Source organism: Scylla paramamosain, chromosome 4 (genome assembly GCF_035594125.1).
Source record: "Scylla paramamosain isolate STU-SP2022 chromosome 4, ASM3559412v1, whole genome shotgun sequence".
Lineage (NCBI taxonomy): Eukaryota > Metazoa > Arthropoda > Malacostraca > Decapoda > Portunidae > Scylla > Scylla paramamosain.
In genome coordinates this window covers 30,884,527-30,901,322 of record NC_087154.1, presented here as the reverse complement: position 1 = coordinate 30,901,322, position 16,796 = coordinate 30,884,527, and the positions used below count along the sequence as shown (strand labels likewise).

At 36.5% G+C, this 16,796-nt stretch overlaps 3 protein-coding genes across 8 annotated transcripts in view; 2 read left to right on the top strand and 1 right to left on the bottom strand.

Moving 5' to 3' along the window:
- The window catches only part of LOC135099991 (guanine nucleotide-binding protein G(o) subunit alpha), a 228,984-nt gene extending 219,490 nt beyond the window's left edge, over positions 1 to 9,494 (top strand). For 4 of the 5 annotated variants that reach the window (XM_064002798.1, XM_064002802.1, XM_064002800.1 and 1 more), the window contains one exon: positions 80 to 1,920. In XM_064002798.1, the coding sequence (XP_063858868.1) occupies positions 80 to 267 (188 nt within the window). In that variant the 3' untranslated portion in view covers positions 268 to 1,920. Of the gene's footprint in view, positions 1 to 79; positions 1,921 to 3,864; positions 3,995 to 4,338; positions 4,493 to 5,629 lie in introns of those variants that run through there. The other variant, XM_064002799.1, reaches the window with a different exon arrangement.
- A 151-nt stretch (positions 9,495 to 9,645) lies between these two features.
- LOC135099992 (lysozyme-like) overlaps positions 9,646 to 16,796 on the bottom strand; it is a 14,205-nt gene continuing 7,054 nt past the window's right edge. The window contains exons 2-5 of one of the 2 annotated variants that reach the window (XM_064002804.1): positions 12,730 to 12,921; positions 12,052 to 12,125; positions 11,079 to 11,221; positions 9,646 to 10,321 (exon numbers count right to left, since the gene is read on the bottom strand). In XM_064002804.1, coding sequence (XP_063858874.1) covers position 10,321; positions 11,079 to 11,221; positions 12,052 to 12,125; positions 12,730 to 12,921 — 410 coding nt within the window. In that variant the 3' untranslated portion in view covers positions 9,646 to 10,320. The remainder of the gene's footprint in view (positions 10,322 to 11,078; positions 11,222 to 12,051; positions 12,126 to 12,729; positions 12,922 to 16,796) is intronic. The other variant, XM_064002803.1, reaches the window with a different exon arrangement.
- LOC135099990 (BRCA1-associated protein-like) overlaps positions 13,671 to 16,796 on the top strand; it is a 54,693-nt gene continuing 51,567 nt past the window's right edge. The window contains exon 1 of the mRNA XM_064002795.1: positions 13,671 to 13,695. Within this exon, the coding sequence (XP_063858865.1) occupies positions 13,686 to 13,695 (10 nt within the window). The 5' untranslated portion in view covers positions 13,671 to 13,685. The remainder of the gene's footprint in view (positions 13,696 to 16,796) is intronic.

Below are 16,796 nucleotides of genomic sequence, written 5' to 3'. Positions count from 1 at the left end.
ATATTGAACAAGAGTCCAACAGTGAATTTATTTATTACATTTATTATTTCAATTCTTATTAACATGTATGGTCTTGCAGGAGCCCAAGATTATGGAGAAGCTGCAGCTTACATCCAGGCTCAGTTTGAGGCCAAGAATAAATCTACATCTAAGGAGATCTACTGCCACATGACCTGTGCTACTGACACCAACAACATCCAGTTTGTGTTTGATGCTGTGACGGACGTGATTATTGCCAACAACCTCCGTGGGTGTGGCCTTTATTAAGGAGTGCCTCTCCACATAGCTGTGTTCACAGTAGGAAATTTCCGGTACAGTCGTGGTCTAGCTTGCTGCCCCAACGGTGTTCCTACCTTGTGTAAGGGTTGGAGCATCTGCTGGGAGGAGCTGCTAGTTGTACCTCCCCACCAGCCTGCCCCAGCCTGCCCCTCATTCATGCCTAAGTGAAGGGTAGGACTGGGGAGCAGCCTGATGTTTGAGTCAGACTCTGATAGTGGGGCATTTATTGTTGAGGAGGAAACCAGGATACTGTTGAGTGTTACATGTAATTAACTATTTATTGCAAAAGTTTACTGAAGTACGAATTATGAAAGATACTATGGACCTGTTTAGGGAATACTCTTGAAACTGTATGACAGTCTCAGTGAGTTAAGTTCCCAGACTAGCCTTATGGTACCAAATATTTGCTTCAAAATTTATATCCCAAAAAAGAAAAAAATAAAGGAAAGGAAAAAATTCATTCTTTCCTAATGACACAGCTCATGACAGTATTATGGATGAAATGTATAGCAAAGTTTACTCCAGTATGCTATACTTCATACCAAATTGATCTTGACTGAACACTGTTTACAGAAGAGGTATTCAGTGTAGAATTGAGACCTTTTATGAATCAATAGCTAATGAGAATTTTCATAGGTCATAAGAATGGATAACTGGACAGTGAGTGTCATTTACTTCTAGTCATTTCACTATTTTTAGTCATTTGTCACAAAATCCAAGAAATGTAATTTTGTAGCAGAATATCCTAGACAGTTTATATGAAGAGAGAGGTGGAGTGACCCTCTGTGTCTGAGGATGAGTGCTGCCTCCCTGGGTGCAGCGTGGCTCATCCATGTGGACGGACTGACGTAAAGTATCAAACACTGAAAAGCTATACACTTTCATCATTATTATTTTTGTCAAAACCATGCTGGTCGCAATGCTTAGCAAGTGATTGAGAACAAGGATAATATGAAGCATCTTAGAATGTAAGAGATTTTACTTCCTGAAATCGAAAATTGCACTTATTTCCACTAACAGCACTTGCCTTACGCCATCCTTTGTGCATCATTTACTTAGAGAAAATCTTATTTTAGATGCTGAACAAAACTTGGTTACTAATTAAAGCAGAGAATCGAGAAATATAATTTGTCTTTGGTGGTATGTATAATATTGCAGTAGTTGTGTTTGTTCATGGTACAATTAGTAGTTACTCTTCCTGTAGTGTTGCAAGCCAGGCCAAGGTGTTAAGGCACAAAGTGCAGACTTCTGTACTGCTGTCAAAGAGTCATGTCTCAGATTTAATGCAGGAATTCAGAGGTGGAATGAATGACTCTGTGACAGCCAGCTGCTTGGCTTGGCTTGAAATACATGTCTAGTTTTCTTCATCCATAGTACTGTTGATATATTTGGAAAAGAAAGTTGATTTTTTTCTGTATGGGAGGATATAAAGACACTCCATTTTGAGTCTGTGTTCCAAGAGACCATAATTTATGTTAGAAAAATAAGCAGTCATACACCTTGAAACCTGGGAACTGAGGTATGCCATCCCAGCCTTCGTGTCTTGAAGGCTGAGCCGCCTCCTGCCATGCAGCATGAGGCAGTGAGCATGTTGTCTTGGGCTGAAGGATGAAAATGCAGGATTAAAGAGCCTCAAACACAGCCTACTTTTTATGCATTCCTCAGACTATTAGTTAGTCCTGCTCTGTGAGAGTATTTCACCATCCCTATTCTGCACCCAGAATCAAATTACTATAAAGCACATTGTATGATAATAGAAATTTCTTTATATCACTAAAAATTCTTGAAATTTTTCGGGAATTGGGACCAGTGCTATCTTGCATATGTAAGTACTTAGACAACCCAAAATGTGGATGAATTGGTTAAATGTGAATATGTTCTATAATGACAACCTTTAAAAATGTCTATATCTATTTATCTAACTAAACACCTTTGTATCTATATACTTATTAACAATCAGTATCTATCAACTAATTATATATATATATATATATATATATATATATATATATATATATATATATATATATATATATATATATATATATATATATATATATATATATATATATATTACCTGCATTTCTTCAACATTAAATATCGGTCATTCTTTTATTTAAAGCAACACTTAATTTCAACTGAACTACATAAATCTCTGGAAGTATAGTGAGCCTTATAAAGCTTATTAAGTCCACCAAGAAATTTACAAGGTAATTTACTTGAGACCTGAGTTGCTAAGCTTGCAGATCAAGGCTGACCTTCCTGGTGGTCTCTGAGACAGACATCCAACAAGAGTGCTGAGCGTCACACTGCCAACACAGTTGCCACCACACCAGGGCGCTCCGCCTCATGGTTTGCTTTAGCCAAAATTGTTTGCTTGTGCATATTTTTGTTGATATTGAAGATTATAAGGTAACTACTAGGCATTACTTATAGTGAATCCCTTGAGTTTTTATAATGCATTATAAGTTAACACGAAGTCTACGTAATGCTGTTTGCTACTTTGAGCCTTAAATATTGTTAATAGTTTATAAAGAAACTTGAGATATATATTGCCATTATTCAGGCTCTAACTGGTAAAAGCATTGCATATTCCACTTAATCATCCTGTAACAATCAGTCAGATAATAATGTTAGTTGTTGTGAGAGTCCTTCAGTTTCATGATAACTTCTTGATAGACTCAATAATAACTTCCCAGTCAGAATATATATATATATATATATATATATATATATATATATATATATATATATATATATATATATATATATATATATATATATATATATATATATATATATATATATATATATATATATATATATATATATATATATATATATATATATATATATATTGTATGTGGTGTTAGGCTTGCTTGTGGGAGTGAAGAAAGTTACCAGCACTAGTCACTCCTGTATCATTAAGTCGGGTACAGTATATCCCTCTTTTATCTTTGTTCTTACTGTTTAAGATTGTGGTACCAGTATTTGATAGAAATATATTATGCACATTGAGACAAGATTGAAAAATCCCTCATGAAAATAATGAAGAGAAGGTTCTGAAGATGTCTAGCAGTAGAATTGCATATTCCTGTGTAACATTGTCTGATTATTACTGATAATGTATATGGTATTAAAGCCCATCCTCTCATGTATGTTATAAGATTGACTGCTCACTTTTGTACAGTGTATCTGCTTCTATAGTTGGTAATTTAATATTAATTATTTACAATTTAAGATGAGGAGTAGATATCCATAATTGTTTCCTCAAAAACTGTCTGTTGGCGAGTACATGTCAGTCTGTCAATGTCCCGGCCCAGCGCCACGCAGGGAGAAGTATTTTTATTTATGACTGAACATTGCTGAATAAATGTACATTTTATTTCGACGTAAAAAATTTCATTACCAGAATTATCCTTTAAAAGATCAACAAAAAAGGTGAGATGTTAGATACATTCCAGATATATAAAGATGCAAATCATTAATTTATTATTGTATGAACTATTAAAAAGCTTGCAGCACTTAGGAAGAAAGAACTTAAGAGTAGAGATAACTGACTTAAATATTGTTGATTTTCCATAGGTTGTTTGATGTTGGTGGACAACGCTCAGAGAGGAAGAAGTGGATCCACTGTTTTGAGGATGTGACAGCCATCATCTTCTGTGTGGCCATGTCTGAATATGACCAAGTGTTGCACGAGGATGAGACCACAGTAAGATATTTTTCTTTGGCACACCTAGGAATTAACAACAGCACACTGATGCATGCCATTCTTCTCATTTCTTTACCTCTTCATCATATGGTGCACTCTCTTTACTTCTTTCCACATTCTTTGGATATTATTGTCATAAACCAATAACTCCTCTTTTAAGCCTTCAGCACTGTCTCCTTGTTAGATGAAGAAAGTTGCTAAATGACAAGAAAATGAGAAGAATACTTCAAGATTCTTCATTGCAACACAAAAGTTATTATGCTCTTTTTTCATTTTATGTAAATTAAGCTGCTAGTTTACACTTATTAATGAAAAGCTAATAAATATTTGCTTCCTATTTCCAGAACCGCATGCAAGAATCACTGAAGCTTTTTGATTCAATTTGCAACAATAAGTGGTTTGGGGAGACGTCAATCATCCTATTTCTCAACAAGAAGGATCTCTTCTTGGATAAGATTGAGAGGTCTCCACTCACCATCTGCTTTCCAGAGTACACAGGTAAGATGGGGATAATTTGGCCCTTACATGAATAGGGTAATACATTTATTTCATATGAATTATTATAGATTATATGATATGTGTGTGTATTTATCTAGTTGTAGTATTTTGAACCCAAGCTAAACTCATGCGGTCCTCTCTCCACATCTATTGTCTTTACCTTGTTTTCCTTTTTTTGATATACATCCCTCACCTCTGTCATCTTTTCTCTTATATTCCAGCTCTAAGTATTTCTATAAGAAAGCTGTAGTTTTCTTCTTTTATCTAAACATCTCCTCCTTTCAGTGTTTCTTGTGTTTTCTCAAATATCCAGCCTCTTTTTGTTCATGCAACAAAAGACCTTTTTCATCTTTTATTCAGTTCGTTAATTCATTTGTATGTTGTAATTAACGATCCCAGCTTTTTCTTTCAAGTTTGGTATTTCCCTTTCTTTAAGTCCTTCATCATTTGTTAGGTGTGTGTGTGTGTGTATGTGTGTGTGTGATTCACCTACGGTCATCTGCTGGTCACCCAGCCAGCCATTCCCCTACGGAAAGAGCTCCGAGCTCATAGTGACCGATCTTTGGGTAGGACTGAGACCACTGACACACCACACACCGGGACAGTGAGGTCACAACCCCTCAGGTTACATCCCGTACCTGCTTGCTGCTAGGTGAACAGGGGCTACACATTAAGAGGCTCACTTATTTGCCTCGTCGCACCCAGGATTCGAACCCAGGCCTCCTTGGTTGTGAGCCGAGCAAGCTAACCACTACACCACATGGTGTGTGTGTGTGTGTGTTTAGCATGTGTATGTGTGTGTTTAGCATGTGTATGTGGGTGTTTAGCATGTGTGTGTGTGTGTGTGTGTGTGTGTGTGTGTGTGTGTGTGTGTTAATTCTTGCTACATGAGATTAGAAAAGGTCTGCATCATGCTACAAAAGCTGGTAAACAGGTAAGATATAAAATCTATTGACCTTTATACCAGGTTGAGGGAGTACTGAAAACAGTATACTACACTTTATCTTATTTTAAAAGTAAATATTCAGAGGAAAATGTTTCCAGTCCCATCACTCCATCCCTCTTACAATGTGTAGAATGAAAAATATTGGTAATTTACCTGTTAACTGGAATTAACAATGTATTACTTCCTTGCAGGTCCAATGGAATACAATGAAGCTTCAGCATACATTCAAGCCCAGTTTGAGGCTAAGAATAAATCAACCAACAAGGAGATCTACTGCCACATGACCTGTGCTACTGACACCACTAACATCCAGTTTGTGTTTGATGCTGTGACGGACGTGATTATTGCCAACAACCTGCGAGGGTGTGGCCTTTACTGAAGTGTTTGTGTGGAGCTTCCAAGATGTAGGAGCAATTGTTTGTTACTTAGGCCAAGTCCTCCTCAAGAGGCATTATCTTGACTAAGATCATAAGGCTGTTATGTTGATATCAGTGTTGTTATCTCAACATAAGTTTTAGTAGTCAAAGAAAGTTTTAAAATATTTATGAAAATATTAAGACAAGACAACAACACTGATTTACTTGTTATTAATTCTTCCCTCTCATTTCTCCTCAAAAGTCCTGAACTAGTTTGGCAAGCATCAATTGAAATCACAAAACTTTTCTTCTTTTTATTTCTGTTTTTAAGAATGCATATAAGACTCATACTTGAGCCTTTTCCTTTCCAAGTTTATTTATGTGAGTGTGATATTACTGAAATGAAAGTACTTTTTAAAAAATTTTACTGCTACAAAATTTATATAACTTTGTATGTGTGGGCTTGTGGCTGTGAATGTGAGTGATAGCACTGCACAGGGTTCCTTACCACCATCATGCAAGTTCTTTGTGTTATTCACTCTTATTATTATTGCAACATGTAGAATGCTTTCTCAGAATTGTGTTCTATATCTTGGCAACTCTGCTCAACTGAATTATTTAAATGATAACTTTTCCTTTATATTGAATTACACTCTTATGGACACTTTATTTTATATTTTTATATTCTTCTTTGTTAGCTTAAGAAAAGATTATTTATTACCTATAATGATTTAATGAAGAAAAGTACTACATTTTCTCTTAAAAAGACTTAAATGTTCTGGCTTGTATTGCCTTGTTTTCCTTGTGCCTTGCTTAGGAGAACACAAAGGCATTTCTCTTATTTTATCTAATGTAAACGATGGCCAGTATTAAGTTATCACTGAACTTTTTGTTCCCTCTCTTTTCAGAGTCCATATTCAGTTTGTGTGTGCCATTGTAACAATGTTTTCTTTTTCCACACAACATCTGTTGATTGCCATAACTTTATTTTTATGTACCTGGATAAAAAGGGTTTAGCAGACTCTTAAGCCAAAAGCCTTTTCCACTTTTTCTTTTGTATCAGCTGAATTTTTTTTTCATTTTTTATTTACTCTGAAAAAACAGGTCTTTAATCATCCCTTCATTTTTTATAACATATGTATTCAATCAGTTGTTTACCTGCTTATAAGTTTGTACGCATCAGAGTGAGGAATAATAATAATGAAACATATATGGTTTAGCATCACTGGCTGCTGCATGCAAGCCTTGATGGAAAACACATTCTTAAGTTTATAGATCAATTTGCTACATTCCTATACCATCACATGATGTGGTATTTGTGTGCTACTGTGAATTAAATGCAATATAAAGAGACCTACACAAATTAACAACACTGGCAGTAAAAAACTTCACAATCATATAGATACATTGCAAGCTTTTCCTTCATAGTTCACTGAAAGGCATATATTTTGTAAGCATATGACATTGACTGTATATCTGAAAAGTTACTGCATGTGTGATTGTGTGAAGAGATGCATTATTTGTATTCATAGATCTATTAAATATACTTTGGAAGTGGTGAGGAAGTCAGTCGTCTTTCATGGAACAATAACAACGTCACAGATGCTTATCATTAACACACTCAACACTATGGAATGTTTTTGTGTATCATCAGATTTAGAAGTTTTGTACTGTATAAGTAGCATGTCTTGTATTATTGTGTAATTTTTCCTAAAGATATTTGTTTTAATCTTACACACAGCTTTGAGATTTAGGTTTTCCACAGTCCTCAATACCTGGAAATCAGGTGAATGACACCTTTAGGCCAGGAACTTTAAAGTTGAAAATAAGTTGAGAGCAGCACTTTAAGCTGACAATCCTCACTTGATGATCACACTGTTTACAGGTTCACACAGCCTCCTCAAAGTTTCAGCTGTAATTATTAGAATAAGCCATTTTGACTTTTGGCTATAACACTGAGGAGTTCCCCTATTTTTGGTCTCACATCATGTTTTTACATTTGCATTGTCTATTTTTTTTCATTATATACTTATTTGTATAATAACCATCATGTTTGATAATACATAGTAGAATTCCAGCCAATATCACGTTCAGAACTAGAAGTGACTCTAAAACTGACAGAAGAATTAATTGCTATGTACCAGCAAGTCCGTGTTAGTACACAAAGTAAAGTCCTTGAAGAAAAAATGTGATGGTGTCTTTGGAATATCAGGATTTTTCTTCATTTAGAAACTTCTCATTCAAAACATTAATCTTCATGAGGTTGTGATTTAATATACTAACAGATAGATAAATAATGGTCAGATGTTATTTTCTTAATTTTTCATTGGTTTAATGATATACTGAGCATTAATTATGTAACAGATGAAAAGAAGTGACTTGCAAGTCTGGTAGATATAGGTATTTTATTTCCTTATCATATACAGACAAGATTTTATAACCTTTCTCACCCCATTGTACAAACTGGATAACATGATCATCACTTAATCTCTCCTCTTATAAGACTTTTTATCTCTGTACAGATCATGATCATGTTCTCCTGTTTAGGATACAGAAATAGGGGGAATTTCCAGGTGCCAGGATGAGGCCCCTTCCTCTCATAATTGTCCAGGAGGTGGTGGTGGTGGTGCAGCAGTGTGGTGGGATGCAGCAATTAAGGGAATACTGGGAAAGTTGCTGCAAGTATGAATGTTGTGACTTACCTTTGATTTTATTCAGCATAGAATACATACCATTATATATGACTTGTGTAGCACTGTAGGTCTTGTGTGTGTGTGTGTGTGTGTGTGTGTGTGTGTGAAGAAAATGGATTTACATGCACTCTCAATGGTGTGTGTATGCCTGCATATATGTATTATACTATCAATTAAATGTAGCACAAAATTAGGTACACCTAGGCCCAATATGATAATGGAACTTTTAGTAAGCAGTAAATTACTCTGGCTATGATAATGTAGGAACATCCTTCTGCATCCCACCACACCAATGTAACCAAACAAACCACTCAAACATACATCAAATATATGTACACACTCCTTTTGATAAGGTTGTAGTTTTGTGTCAGAAAAATATTGTGTAAAAGTTGTATTTCATAATAGTCAGCAAGATGGTATGTATAAAATATCTCACACATGTTCTATGTTTATGCCCTACAGCACTGCAGGAGCTATGACAAAATACTAATTCTTTGAAAAAATAAGTCTTGGACCATGCTTGTGTTGTTATATGGTATGTAATGATCTGTCTCTTGAGAAAAATTAAATATGAACATATTCTTAGTTTGTAAAGCTGTTCTGTAGTCTCATAAGGTAAACCGGAGAGTGAGCAACTGAAAATGGTTGAAAAATCCCTTATTCATCTGTAGCCTTTCTAGAAATTACTCCATCATTATGTAGGTTAAGTAACATAAATACTAATGTTAATGTTAAATAACCCATCCTCTCATTGTACTGTAAGTTACTGCTCAGTTTTGTACAGCATTTGTCTATGTAGGATGTTTTGCACTTGTGTCTATTAGAAGTCAACATTGCTTCTGTTTGAAGACTTGTGTTTGAGTCTCTGTACAACAATTTTAGCTCTCTTTATGCCTCTATGTTAGGCACTCCTGTGGTGAACAATGTGTGTACTAGCCAAGAGATGTGTAGCTGAGGCTCAGTTTGTATCAGACTGAGCAAGAGTGAGATAAATGTAATTTATTTCATATGTCTTTATACCTCCCTTAATAGCTTTATGCTAAAGTTTATGTGACTTGTAAGGCAAGATTTCCTTTTTCTGCTTTCATGGGAAGATCTCACACTTTAATTATTCTTTAATTTTTATTAAGTTTTGAAAATAAAATCAAAGAGCAAATATTGCTTCAGCCCTACTTTATTACTTGAAATTGTAGGTACAAGGAATTTTTTTTATTTTCATGATGTAGGAAAATACAAAAGCCAGTTTATTTAATACAAATTTCCCTCACAGGAGAGGGAAAGAAAAAATTGCCAAATACCTAAATATATTCCATGACAGTAACAAAATATGCTCAGAACAACACTAGTAATGGTATGGGAAGATTCATGACTGCTTTCTTAGCAATAAAAAGACATAGGTAAAAGAAACATCAAGAACATAAGAAATAAATATGTGATTGATAGAACAGCATAAATAAAGGTGTGAAAAGAAAAGAGGGAAGCTCATGAAGGTGAATAACTAACATGAAATGTAATACAATACAAAACAGTATCTAATAAAACTTAAACTGAACACTTGATGAACTGGTAACAGAAACTACAGTAAACACCTCAGATCTCCATAAAAAGAAAAAGGCAGAAAAGCAGTTCAAGAAATGCTTGAAGAGTTTGAAGAGCTAGTAGTGGTTTTGGGCATTGCCTCTTGGACCACCTTCCAGCAAGTCATGAAGCTCTCAAAAAAGGCTGTCTTGGTGAAAGATGCATCCTTGCAGCTGTAACCACCTAGTCTGTGCATATAAGCAAAATCAATGCAGTCAATTTTCCCATCTCCATTGCAGTCACCTTTCTCTGCTTTCTGTAAAAGATAAGAATAAGGATATTAGAATTTGGTCTTGACAATGAGAAATTTATTTCAGCAGATGAATCCATAAAACTTGTGTGCCTGAGACACCATAAATGTTGTTGGTATTGAAAGTATAAAAGTGGATGAAGTTAAAAGATCATCACATAACTGATGGTGAAAGATGTTTTCATCACATGCAAACTGGGGTTTGATTCATCAAGAGAGGGAGCTGGTTGTTGTTTTGCACCAAAGCAAGACTGAGGGGACATGCATACTTCAGTGTCTAAGGATCATGCATAATTTCTCATTTGTAATTTGAAACAGCAAAGTACTTTAGTGAAGCATTTCAGCCATTATTGTGAGGCTTGATCATGAGTAGTTTAACTTCAAATTAGAATATCTTGCCATAATGATACTCCCTGATAACAATCCTAAATTAATTATACTGAATATATTAAGCTCATAGCTGTGGTCTAATCTCTATATTTGATCTGACAGCAGTTTAGTTATGGAATTTATATTCTAACTATGTAATTAAGCCAGTGTGATGGGTACAATTCATTGTTACACTTGTGGGAACATTTTTCATACAGGTACAGTATTATGCATTGCATAACATAAATGACACATCAAATAATAATTATTTTTACCTTGAAGTTATTTAAGTCTACTAAATTGCTATGCATAAAGCATTTTAAAATTTATGAAGAAAAATGTTTATTGACATGTAAATAGCACAAGCAAGCCCGAGCAGCAGTGATCCACGTACTAGTACACGTTGAGGCGCTTCGCACATTCTTCAAACTGGGTGGTGAAGCGGTCTTGGGGCAAGGGGACTGTGCATCCCTGCCTGCCCAACTTATGAAGCCTTACGTAATCTTTGCAGGTCACTACACCATCACCATCACAGTCCTACATGATAAACAATTAGCATGTAAATGAATTATCTTCAGATTATTTTAGACATTTAGTACTGCATAAATTTTGGTTATTGTCATCAGAGCAAAAGATGGTGGCAGAGCACCTCATGAGCTCTATTATACATCTTGCTAAACTAAACTACTGTTCCTGGACCTGCTCTCTCTACTGTACTGCATATATCTTCTTTGTTCCAGCCTTTTGCCACATAAGGAAAATTTTGAGATCACTAAGAATAACTAATTTTGTCACTCATAGAAATTATTGTTGTTCAACGGTAGTGACCTGCTCACCTGCAAAACACACTATTTTTGATACAACAATGTTATCCACTTCTTACCCAATGTTCAATCTGACTCAACTACATTGATCATACATATGTGCGTGAAATATTTAATTTTGTCATGAAATACTGATGTATTTAGATACATTATGTACACTCAAGTTCAACTTCAGAAAGATTATAAAACATGCATCAATATGACTAATAGATGCCATTTTGCAAACTTGGAAATGAATTTGCTTCCAAGTAAAATACATCATTATATTTACTCTTTCTTTATGTTACTTTATGATGGTGCTCTCTGCCTTTCTTAAATACACTCAACAATGTATTAACATTTGCTGTTTAATGCTTGAACTAAATTAATTATCTGAAGCCCACCAAAGAAACAGCATCTGTTGCTTGGTTGTTGTAGTACATATGGCATTACATTTTGGTAATACATCTTTTAGCCGTCCTCGATCATGCCTCACAGATTAACCAGCTCTCATTAGTCCTGACAGACACATGAAGGCCACAACAGAAGCAGCATTATTCTTACCTTGGCGAACTTTTTCATGTACTGCCTGACAACTGTAGCAGAGCAGTACAGGTCTTTGGCGCAATCCTCAAAGGCTGTAATGAAATCCATTTAAGTGGACTAGTCATAGAATATATGTTATAACAGTGATATTTATAATGTAGACATGGTACCCAAAACATACCTTAGAATTACATTATACATATAAAGGCTACTGAACACCAAAAAGATGAACATACATTAGGCAATCATTAACAATATGGAAAAGAAGTTTGTGAGCTGATCTTGATTTATTTCTTTGTTTATTTATATATATATATATATATATATATATATATATATATATATATATATATATATATATATATATATATATATATATATATATATATATATATATATATATATATATATATATATATATTTGTTTATTTACATTTTTATTTTATTTATTTATTTTTTTTATGGGGTCTATCCCGTCACCAGCAGCAGTTGCATCCTCCAGACCGAAATACAAGAAGTACAACAATAAAGAAATACTGGAAAGTTAGCTATTTCAAAAACAGAAAAGCAAACTTAAAACTAGCAGAATTCATTCATAAATCATCTAAGAATGTTCCCATCAAAATTATACACACATACACACACACACACACACACACACACACATTTTGGTAAAACTTGGAATGTCACACGTACCTCCAAGCCTGTTTGGGTCGTCGTGCAGAAGGACAGGCTTCCCGGCGTCAGCCCAGTAAGCCCAGGAGATGTGGAAGGGGCCGCAGAAATAGCCACCACCAGAATTGTGGCATGCGGTAGAGGCGTTGCACCTGGTTGCAGCCTCGCACATGCAGCCCAGGCAGTTGGCATCCACCTCTGCTTCTGCACTCACTGTTATGAGAATGACAAAAAATTAGCAATGTGCAGAGGAAATTAGTTTTCGTATTTTTTTCTTTCTTTTTTTTTCTTTTTTTTTAAGGAAGGTAACTCCCGGCTAGTCGATAATTGATAGTGTTAGTCAAGGAAGGAAGGTAACAAACAGATAAAAATAGATGCTCTAGGACGTGACAACCTAAAGTTCATCCCCCTGAGGCTCCAAATTGCATCAGCGATTCATGGTTCGAAGCAACGACATCAAACCACATTTTAGGCAGTCTTTTTCGTGTCTTGTACTCAGGCATTCTCATTTTCATTCATCGTCATTAGAATGCCATATACATAATCACCAAAGTGATATAATTTAAGGTTAAGCGGCCACGAATCTCACAATCACACATACAATATTAGAGACAGAGCAGAAATGAATCAGTCATATTGCTCTGAGCAGAGTTTATGCTTTGTGTGTCTTCTGCAGGCTGGCACCTCGTTGTTTTCCTTGATACTCAGTGATTTGACAATAGAACGTTTTGGAAATGCCATAATCCAATAATTAATAGCTAGTGCACATTGCGAAGGCAAGAATGACGTAATGGTATAGCTCAAAGGGACAAAATAGTACTGTGTTAAACTGAAACCAAGGAGCGTAGCCGTCCATACATCTTTTGGCACCTATTATCTTGGGGTATTGAAGGTGCAAGGGCGTTTCACTACAGCGTCCTTACCTCCACGCCGCCAACAACGACGCAACAATGGCCTGGTAGATACCACAAGTCATCATGGTGCAAGGTCAGCCCGTGTTCCTCAGTGTTTGCATGTTTACATTAATTATAAAGTCATAAAATCTCTCTCTCTCTCTCTCTCTCTCTCTCTCTCTCTCTCTCTCTCTCCCTCTAAATATTTCGCGCTATGTGGCTATTCAGTAAAGGACAGCACGGACATACATGTTAACGACTTCTTTCCCGAAGGTTTTCAGTGAAATTTTATTTGTGATTTCTCCCTAAGTGCTTTTCGCTCCTTTACAGAAATTTGCCAGTGATATATGAATGATTATTAAAGTGTAAATTACAGCCACAATTTCAAGTGGATGTCAAGACAGTGGGCGGCGGGAGGCATGGCGGGGGAGAGGGGTGTGAGAGGAAGAATGGCTGGGCACTGCGCCAACACTTGAAGGAGGGTGGTGGAGGAGAGGGAAAAATGGAAATGTCAAGATAAAGGAGGTTTGAAGTTAAAAAGGTTAAATATATATTTGTACGTACGATGCATTAATTCCTCACACACACACACACACACACACACACACACAAATATCACTGATTCAGTATGATCATCCTTGCCTCTCACGTACTAAGTTAGCATACTGAGGTGGCTAAAGGCGACTGATCAGCACACAAATATTGTCGTTAAGAGGATCCAGGAGAAGGTGGGAGACGGATGTGAGAAAGATCGTACCCCACAAAATAACAGTATGAAGCAAAATATGTATGTAAACCTTATATAAATTATCTTTGGAAGGGTATAGCGGGAAATTGTGAATCCAGCACGTAACCTAAACCTCAAGACCGTAGTATACACACACACACACACACACACACACACTTTGGTACATGTGCACTGATTTGCTGTTTTGTAGGTGAGAATTATTCATTATGCATTAAAGTTTGATTCATTTTATTACTGTTACCGTTGATTTTTATTTCTTTTTTTATGGTACTAGACATTCGGCACAGGTGAGCGTCGCGCATTGTAACAGTTGTGGTGAGGAAGTGAGCGTCTACCCTCTCACCCCTAGAGGCCTTGAGGGGAAGGTGTGAGGGAATGCTTGGGAATGTTACGTGCGTGTGCCTTACCTTGTCTTGTCTCGGTCTACGGGGGATATTACCCTGTTGTTGTTGTTATTGTTGTGGTTGTTGTTGTTGTTGTTGTTGTTGTTGTTGTTGTTGTTGTTGTTGTTGTTGTTGTTGTTGTTGTTGTTGTTAGAAGTGGTGATGGAGATGCTGCAGAGGCCTCAGTCCGCACTGGCATCTTATTCACCGTTCAGCTGCAGCACGCGCATTCCAGGTCTTAATTATTCATTCGTTATTATTCACGGCCTGTCTTATCTCTGATATGATACACAAACTTAATTTAAGTCGTTTTTGACGAATAATTAAGTGAGCGAACGCGGGAGTGTATTGTTTAATAAAATACACTGCAATACACTCCCTTTAGTAGCGGGTGGCGGTCTGACTACACACTGCGTCTGGGCTGGAAAAATAAAAATAAATAAATAAATAAATTTGCCACTGTAGTTATTCCTTGCACGTCGTTAAAAGGGAACTGAGAGGAAGGGAGCGCGGGGACTGGAAACCCATCCTGTTTCCATTCGGCGCCCTATCAGCTTTGTAGATCTGTAAGCTGCGTAGATGTTACAAATTTATCTCTTACAATTTCAAGAAAACATCGGTTTTACGCTTCCTTTAAGTTTTAGACTTATTTTGCGTTTGTAAGACGGAAAAAATCTAATTGAGGTTTCTGTGAAACCCAAGTATTGTTGCAGTAAAGGCCGAGTTCTTCATGATGTCTCCAAGAGTAAAAATAACTGGTGCTTCAAGGCAAGGGTGAGTCTGCCGTAGTGGTGACGCTCTGTGGAGAAGGTGCATGGAGTGGTCCGCAGACAACAGGGGAACAATGTCGTAAGCAGTGTGAGGGCAGCACCACGTCTACTGCCTAACTACCCCGCGGTCATACAATCCAGGGATGGTGATTCTGCCGCTACTTCCAACCTGTCGGCCTTTCCCCCCTCCTCTTCTCCTCCACCCCCATTCTTCTTCCCGTACTCGTGGTGGGTTAGGTTTAAAATTCCCTGTTACATTTGGGCATACTTCCATTTTGTTGTTGTTGTTATTGTTGTTGTTGTTGTTGTTGTTGTTGTTTCATGAAAGTGTTTTACAGCCTGTAATGACCTCAGGGTAGTTAGGCTGTAGATGTGGTGCTTTGCTTGTAGGCAGTCACATTTCCTACCTACTTTTTCTTCATATGCTTACAATCCGCCGAAACTTGTTTTGATCACTTCCTTTGGCCTTGATTCTCTATGTGCAGCGCCTCTCCTCGTCAGTTCACGCATCGCTCTACTCGACGGAGGAAGGTTGCATGTTCAGAGGTCTTCTTTACGAGTATCTCTTCCGCCTGAGCCTTGCGATGGTAAAAGCGGCACGCAAGATCTACATTCTATCAATGCGCGTATGATGTTGCATGAACCTGATTAACAAGAATGAAATACGAACGAAATCACTGCGCAGGAACTAGTATGAGGAAGAGGAGGAGTAAAGGGAGAGAAAGAATTTATAGACAAAAGATTAAACTTGGGAAGGAAACGATGAGAAATAGAGCAAGAAAAAAGAAAATAATAGCATGTACATGAAAGCAGAGAAGCAAAAAAAAAAAACAAAAAAATGAAGTAAGAATTAACAGATAGATAAAGGAATAAGGGACATGAATAGAAGAATAAAAAGGAAGAGGAGGAGGATACATGGGACAAGAGGATAAGAAGAAAAGGAGGAGAGGAGGAGGGGATGAATGCAGGCAAATAAGTTATGTCCTTGAATTGTTTTTCTTCCTTTCCTACCGCGCGTAATTCCAGGCAAGAGAGAGAGAGAGAGAGAGAGAGAGAGAGAGAGAGAGAGAGAGAGAGAGAGAGAGAGAGAGAGAGAGAGAGAGAGAGACTTTATGCTTCTTCCTTATCCTTTGAGAGAATTAACACATATTTACATGTATTCAAATTTTTTTTTTTTTTTTGTATTTGATAGTGAATTTATTTCGAATATTATTGATATTTAAATTTCTCTCTCTCTCTCTCTCTCTCTCTCTCTCTCTCTCTCTCTCTCTCTCTCTCTCTCTCTCTCTCTCTC